Raw genomic sequence first — 8,362 nt, forward strand, 5'->3', positions numbered from 1 at the left:
TTCTTCTAGATTTTTTTTTTTTTTTTGTATCAGGGATTGAATTCGGATCCTTGTGCTTGCAAGGCAGGTGACGGAACCACTGAGCTAAATCCCCAGCCCCCATTATTCTTGATATTTAGGTTTTTTGTTCATCAGTGCTTTATCCCTCTAGCTGCTTTCTAGAACTGTTGCTTCCATGTTTTTTCTATTTTATTTTCCTTAAAATACAAGCCTTCTTTATATATTACAAAGATTAGGCCTTTGTGATTAGACTTGTGCCACAAAGAAAATCAAATGTGCTATCCACTTATTTTATGGCTTCTAGATTTTATTAATAAAAGCATACATACTCATGGCTTTTTGTCTAGACCTTTCATGATTTGTTTTCCATTTGAACTTTTTTTTTTTTTTTTTTTTTTTTTTGGTGCCAGGGATTGAACTCAGGTCCTTGCGCTTGCAAGGCAGGCAGTGGAACCACTGAGCTAAATCCCCTGCCCTTCATTTGAACTTCTGATATGTTTGGCATTTTCCTATTTGTCTGTTTGATGCCGTATTAATCCCACTTTGACTTTCACCTTCCTCACCCCATGTCTTCATCTTACTGTTGCTCAGATCCATGTTATTTCCCCTGCAGAGCCTCATCCACGTCAGTGCTTGCTTTGATTTTATAAATCAGTTTGCTTTGAGCTCAATGTTAGTGGACTCATTTTTATTTATGAAAATCCCAAAGATCCTAAATTTCGAATTTTCATTTGCTTCTCCCATGTTCTTAGAACCTCGTCAGAGAGACAAGGCAGTGCCTCTGTTCCCCTCAGTGGAGATACCTCTTGCGCTCCCTTGGCAGGCTGCAGCCCTCTGCCCTCATGTCCTGGTTCGCCTCCTTTCCTCATGGCCACCCAGAGTCTTGTGTGCATGCTGGAGCTCATGCCTGGCTCCTGGAAGAAGGCCCTCCAAAGGCTCCCAACAAGGCTCAGTTTATATCTTTACCTCTGTTTTAGGTTCCTCTTCCTTCCTGGTGCCTGGTGATTTCCTTTTTTCCTCCTAGTCACATTTATAGATTTTAAAGGATTATTTTAAATTTCATCTAGTTTGGAACAGGAGCCCTTTAAAGTTATTGCTGGAGTCCGCAATATATTTTATACTCAACGAATAACTTATTCCCACAACGGGCCATTCTTACAAGACCTTCGTATAAGTGTGGGCTTTTGTGATTTCCGTTTAGATTTGTTTAAGACATGGTCTCACTATGTAGCCCAGGCTAGTGCCTCAATTTCCCTACTACGGTCATGCAGCACATGTTTTTATGGTCTTCGTTTTCCTGTGAAATGATCCGCTTTTCCTTCCACCTTCGAGCCTCTTCCCAGATCATCACTACTACCCTTTAAATTTCAGATTAGTTTACAGAACAGTTTCAGCCTCCCCTGCAGTCGTGTTCTCGTTCCGCTATAGTCTCACAGTAGCCCACCCAAGCACAACACCCTGCATAGTAGCCAGTGTGCTTCTGAGCTGAGCTGAGCTCACTGAAGCGATAGATTCTGTCACTGATCTTATGTCTTGATGCCTGGCATGGTGTCGGCTACACAGGTTTATTTGTGTGGGTGATCATTTGTTTGGGTGGTTGACACGAGCATTTGTCTGCTCTCTTCTTACAAATTGCCCTAAAACAAGATTAATTTCTCAGAATGCCTTCTGCCTGAGTTACCATAGCAAAAACACATTATAACTGCAGAATCCTAAGCCTCATAGTTTATGCCTCGCTAGTGGTTTGTTTGTTGTTGTGGTTTTGTTTCTGTAGTGAAGGTCTGCTTCTGAACCACAGGGGAAGCTGCCACGTAACCCTGGTCATTTGAGTTGATGTTCATTTTGGTTTGTTTCTTGCTGTGTGGCGTACTTTTAGTTGATAGAGCTCAATATTCCTTTAATAATGGGTACAGTATGCCCCCCATAATAATGAAATGGTTTTACTAGTTATAATAAGTTCATAACAAAGATTTGGAGGTTAGGAAAATACCATTTTCTTAATTTAACATACAGTGCATCAAAGCCGTCCTCATAATAGTTCCCCCAAAGCAAAACTGACATCAAGCCAGGAAATTGATTCATGGGCTGATATTATTTCACAGGCCCAAAAATGGAGAAGTGGGTACTGAGCTGATGAGTCATAGCAAACAACTTGCATGGCAGGAGGAATCTGCAGGATTTCTCATTGGGATTGTGTAAAATGCAAACCTTGCCTGGCATATGGTGACACTTCTTGTAGTGATTGTGTGATGAGAGGTTTCTTATGTTTGCCAAGTTCTAGCAAGGTATCTTATCTTTCCAGAAACTTTAACCCAGGTGAGAAGCAGTACTAGGCATGTCTAGCTTTATACACCCTTCTCAGGACATGACAGCTCTGTTATAGATAAAAAGACCAATTATTATTAATGACAAAACAGTGCAAGTGTGTGGCTGTCTCAGTGAGAAAACCAAGAAGAGCGAAGATAGAAATTTCAAGGAAACGATTATCTGTGTCTCTGCTCCAGCATGCTTGCCCTCACTCCCTGGCACAGTGGCACAGAGTGGTGACCTTGGCTCTGGTCACTTGGTGCTGGGCCCGTTTCCACTCAGCTGCTCTTGACAGTACCTCAGAGCAGAGTGAGCAGGTCAGGGTGTTCTCTCCTTGAGGCCAGCAGCTGCTGGATGCCCACCTGTGTTCCACAGTAGAAGGTCAGAATCTCAAAGATTTGTGTGTTCTTTTCATCTCGCCTTCACGTGTTGTCAGCTCTATCATACACACAAAACAAGTACCACACTGACATTTAAAGAAAACTGAGCATTTCCAAACTTCTTTCACCCTTTTATCCCTGTGCTTCTTGGAGTATGTACGAAGAAGCACTCCACCTTCGAGCTAGCCCTTTGGGAGGGGCCTGGGGCTCTGTGGGAGCTGCTGGCCTCTTCCTTTGGGCTGTTAGCACATAACATTTTGGTCATGCTGCGTGGCCAGGGAAGTCTCCTGCTTGGATCTTTGACTTGAAATTCTAATGTACAGCGGGAGCTGGAAGTGGTGCCTTCATCGGAGCCCTTCCTTCCCAGGCCCTTCTCTGTCTACGCATACGCAGCCTCCCCTCAGATTCAAGTCTGTTTTGCGGGGAAGGGGGTGGATACCAGGGATCTAATTCAGGACCTTGCGCTTCAGGCCTGGTGCCATTGAGCTAAATCCCCAGTCCCCAATTCTGTTTTATTTGGACAGGTGACTCTTTTGCACATGGGACTTGGAGGAGCTATCCTGTGAAAGAAGTCATAATATGGTTTGATCTTTCAGGGAAAATAACATAAAGAATATCTTTCTGAGAGCATAGACTGTGCTTTTATTTTGTACCTGTTAATTTGTGTGTGTGTGTCCACATTACAGGGAAAGGTGTGGCTGATTGACTTTAATCCATTTGGTGAAGTCACAGATTCACTACTGTTTACTTGGGAAGAACTGATATCCGAGAAAAACTTAAAAGGTGATTTTAATGAAGGAGACGCTCAGGAGCAGGTAAGACATTTTTTAAAAGACATAAAGAAACCTTACTAACCAGTGAAAATGGCTTGTTTGCTTGTTGCACACGGAGTGGCAATGAGCCAGACCCCTGCGGTGGGGGCGTGTGACACAGGTGCCCACGGGGTGAGGAAAGGGAGTGCACACAGGATTCCTGTGTTGGACGTTTAAAAATCTATAAGAGATCAGAAAAGAAAGGATTCTGTGACTCACTATTTCTAGTTCTTTCCCGTAGCTTCTGACCTGGCCACCTCGAGCCTGGATCCATTCGCGCTCTGTTCGCTCGGAACTGAGCCGGTGCGCAGAAGGGCTGTGTGCGCCTGCGCGGGCGGGGTCCGGGTTCCGGTTTCCGGTTTCGTGGCGCGGCGCTGCAGCTTTCTCTTCCGTTGTCCACGTGCCCGGTGTGCCCAGTGCCCACCTTCTCCACCCTCCTCAGGCATCCCCCCCGGTCACTCCTCCCCTTCCTCTCGGCAGAGCCTCACTGCCCTCGGGAAGGAGAATCCGCGGCTGGGAAGTCAGGCGGCTGAGTCCTCAGCTGCGCACTCGGCCGCCCCTCTAGCCTGCGGCTGCCGCCTCATTCGCGGGTCCGCGCCTCTCAGACAGCTCTTGCCGTTTCCTCGTGCTCTTCCTTTTTACCATCAAGATTCAGCCCTGGTCAGATACAGCCCATCTTTAAAAAAGAATTTTCTTCAACCGAATTTTTTTACATAGCTATTCCTCTCCTTTACAGCCAACTTTTCTTTCTGGGGGTGGGGGTACCAGGAATCGAACTCAGGACCTCGTGCTTTCGAGGTTGTCTGCACCACAGAGCTAAATCCCCAGTCCAGCTAACTTTAATTTAAAGAAAAATTTGGGGTTTTTTTTTTTTTTTTTTTTTTTTTTTTTTTTTTTTTTTTTTTTTTTTTTTTTTTTTTTCCTACTCATACAGGTAGTACATTCTTGTTTGCAGCATTTAGGGTTTGTTTAGTTTTTGCAGTATAGCGCCTTCACACTTAGCTGTATCCCCAGCCCTTTTTCATTTTGAGGTAAGGCATTGCCAAATTGCCTGGGCAAGGCTCCAACTTGCAATTCTCCTGCCTCAGCCTCTCTGAGGGCTGGGATTACAGGCATGTACCAGCATACCTGGCCTAATACTTGCTTATAACCCTAGGAGCTGAGAACCACTGTTTCTATTTTTATATATAACATGCATGTACACGTACATGTAAACCTTTTTAAATACATGAGATTATACAATTATATTTCCTTATTTCTGGTGCTGGAATTGAACGTTGGGTCTCAGCTGCACTTGGCAAATGCTCTGAGCTACATACACCCCGGTCCAAGCTTTTTACATCTTTTAAAAACTAGCTTACATAATCATTTAAGGAAAAAAAGGGAGAATTAGAAAGAGACAGGACTTGAAATCCTACCACCTAGAAAGAGCCCTGGTCGCCCCTGCAGGCCCTTTGCATGCACTTTTACATAATGGAGCCCTCACAAAACTTGCTGTTTCAACCTGCTCAGTCCTGTTGTCACCATAGCGGGCTTCTGTGGGTGGTGCCTCTCCTTGCTGTCTGCTGCCTCCCACCTGCTCACCTCCACACACTGCCCTTCGCTCGGCCCTGAGCACCTATGCCTCAGGCACAGCCCTTCCCTCACCAGGCTGCGTGCAGTGCTTGCACACAGCGCCTCTTCCTTATTCTCACCTCTTTTTCCCTTGGCTGCTCCTGCATCTCTCTGCTTTCCTGCTGCTGCTTGGCCTTCCTCGGAGCATCTTCCCTTTGCCCATCTGTGCGGAATTCCCTCTCATCGTTTCTCTGTCCTTGGCCCCTTTTCCAGCCGGAATCGGTTCTGTGTCACCCGTATGGCACTTAAGTTGCCTACTGACACTCGCATCCCACGTTAGCCAGAGGCTCTGAGGACAGGGACAGAGCCTCTCCTATGCACAGTGCACCTGCAGAGTCTAGCACAGTATCAGGCTCTCTCAGTGTTTGTCACATTAAAAAGCATTTTCTCCCCACTGGTGTCTTAGAATAGTGAGTCGTCAACCCTCAAGGGCAGGGACGGCAGGTGTAAGCTGTTCAGTGCAGCTGTTCTTTTTAAACATGAGGGACATGGCACTTGGATGTAAATAGTTTGTACAAGGTTATATCTGTGACCAAATCCTTATTTACTCATTTATTCTAAATATTAGAGGTTTGGGTTTGATAGAAGAAGGAACCGATTCCTGGCTGCTTCCCTGGCACTCCTCCTGTTCCTCTCCCCAGGCTCAGGCCATGGGACCCCCCGCCCGACACAGCTCAGCTTGGCCTCTAGGACTTGGCGCCAGTCACCATCTCGATGCACTGCTCCCAGGCCACACACCTGCTTTTGTCATCTGTCCACTTCTAGCCCAGGGATCCCCTTCTTAGCAAGACCTTGTAGGACCAGCCCACTAATCTAGTCCCCGTTGTTGTCCTATTAGTGTACTGTCTACCCCGGTGCTGTTTCCTGAAACGTTGTAGGACCTGCAGGGTCTTGGTGATTTGTTTGCTTGTTTATTGACTATCTCTGAGTCTTACTTGCCGGTTTATGTCCCACACCCGGAAAGAGGTCTGGCGCAGAGCAGCTATGTGGCCGGCGTCCTTTAGGGCTCCTCAGTCCTCCATTCAGGTCCTCGACTAGTCTTCCTTGCTGGACCCCAGCAGTCCTCTCCTCCGCATGCATCTGCCACCCAGGAAGTCCAAGCCCAGGGCTTCTGTGTCTCTGAAATCCTTTTTTGGCAAAAGGCAACAAGCAATAATTGTGTGTAAGACTCAAAGCAAGTACGTGGAAGAATGAATACGAAGACTTGTTAAATGTGAATATTGAACTTGCAGTTGTCTGTAGGTGTGAGAGAGATAAACAGTGACCTAAGTACAGAAGAGTCAGAGGATTCGGAGCACCCATTAGCCCTCGCTGATCAGTATTCTCCGTGACTACTTCTCAGTCGTACATGTGTAGGAAACATAATGTTGATAAAATGTCCTGGCTTCTGAGATTGCTGGAGGCCTAGGCGACTGCCTGAGGCCTGGGCCCGCTGTGACTGGCGAGCCCCATAACCACGCATGGTGGCACTGGTCCTCCATGAGACACTTAACCGTGTCTTCTTGTTTCCTAGTGAATACATAGAATCATTTAAAAATATTAGGGCCCTCTTTTACTTTAGAGTCTTATTTTCTTCCTTTTCTAGTGCAGAAAAGAACATGGTATTGAGTATAGTCTGAAGAGCAGACCTAAAGGAGACTAAAGACTGTGCTGTTTTCCCTTTGTAAAGGACTCCCCAGCATTCCGCTGCACAAACAGTGAAGTTACGGTCCAGCCCAGCCCCTACCTGAGCTACCGGCTGCCCAAGGACTTCGTGGACCTGTCCACCGGGGAGGATGCCCACAAGCTCATTGATTTTCTCAAGCTGGTAGATATATTGTATTTAGAGAGCTGCTCATCTTTGACGGTTTTCAAGTGGGCTTTTTAATATTTCACTTTAGTCCTATGCTGCTCAGACTTATTTGATGATAATTAAAAGTCAGAGTTACGTGACTTGGGTCATTTTATAATACAACATGGAATGGGAACTGAGGGAGTAATTGATCAGAGTGATAGAAAATGTATATGCTTATGAAGTACATGCTTTGTAAAATGTTTTCTTCATACTGACTTTAAAGAAAGTCTGGACATTGTCATAGGGCCATGAGCGCAGATGTCTTGTGACTCGTGGAAGCAGGAACGTTTGTATTTCTCCGCATGTGTCTGTGTGGCCGTGTGTGTACCTGTGACTAAACGGGAAGGAAACCCTGGAATCCTTGAAAGCATTTTGCCCCTGAGTCAAAGTGGCGTACAGGCTTAATGAGTTGGTTAGGTCATGTCTTCCCATGGTTGTTTTGAGCACCTGTTTCGGGACCTCTGGGTTACTACCCTCGTTGACAGAATCCAGGATCTTGGTGAAGCAGATGTCCCGACTAGCATGTGCCGTTTCAATATACTCTTTTTTCTTTGACAGATCAGAATCCAGGATCTTGGTGAAGCAGATGTCCCAACTAGCATGTGCCGTTTCAATATACTCTTGGTTTCCTTTGACAGAAAAGAAATCAGCAAGAGGATGACTGAACAGAGCACTAGAGTTCAAGAGCAATAAAAGAGGCGACCGTGGCTACTTCGGAGGCCGCTCCTGGCCACAGCTTCAGTGGCCATAGCTGGGGGCGTGAGGGCAGTGTGGAAATCTGTAGCTTTTTATAATCACGCATAGGCACCTGGAGAAAGTGGAGGGACTTTGCTACTTGTACAAATTGCATAATAAATAGATCTTGAACATAGGACACCCTACTGTTCTGATAATAAAATAACTTTCTATGAAATACCTCACTCTCCTGGCTCAATTGATTAAGACTTATGTATATATTTCTTGTGCTGATGTTTTTATAACTATCATATTGGAAAATGTGTATTTGTGATATGAAAATAGTCTTTCCTAGTCATTATTTTTCCTTTTTAAAACATGAACCTTAGGGCAGCTGCGGTGGTACACCCCCGTAAACCTAACACTGTGGGAGGCTGAAGCAGGAGGATTACAAGTTCAAGCCAGCCTGGGCAACTTAGTAAGACTTAGGAAGAATCAGGGTAAGGGATGTAGCTTAATAGAAAAGTCCTAAGTTCAAACTTCAGTACCACAAAAAGAAAAATAACATCATCTTACAATAGGAAATATTTTTTTACTTTAGGAATTTCCATATGATTTTCTTTTCAGTTCAGCTTCCATTTGGGCATAGCTACAAAAATAGAGACTTTCCACCCTATTAAACGATGGATTTTTTTAGTACATTACACCTTCCTTAGTAATATATATTAATAAGGTAGCAA

The 8,362-nt window shown here is 45.1% G+C and overlaps 1 protein-coding gene across 1 annotated transcript in view; it reads left to right on the forward strand.

The window, feature by feature from the left end:
- Window positions 1-7,847, forward strand: part of Cdc123 (cell division cycle 123) — a 59,658-nt gene extending 51,811 nt beyond the window's left edge. The window contains exons 14-16 of the mRNA XM_033765959.1: window positions 3,374-3,502; window positions 6,783-6,920; window positions 7,586-7,847. Of these exons, the coding sequence (XP_033621850.1) occupies window positions 3,374-3,502; window positions 6,783-6,920; window positions 7,586-7,612 (294 nt within the window). The 3' untranslated portion in view covers window positions 7,613-7,847. The remainder of the gene's footprint in view (window positions 1-3,373; window positions 3,503-6,782; window positions 6,921-7,585) is intronic.
- Window positions 7,848-8,362: the final 515 nt, after the last annotated feature.

Source organism: Fukomys damarensis, unplaced genomic scaffold (assembly GCF_012274545.1).
Source record: "Fukomys damarensis isolate Sample0158 unplaced genomic scaffold, DMR_v1.0_HiC HiC_scaffold_19, whole genome shotgun sequence".
In the NCBI taxonomy this organism is placed as follows: domain Eukaryota; kingdom Metazoa; phylum Chordata; class Mammalia; order Rodentia; family Bathyergidae; genus Fukomys; species Fukomys damarensis.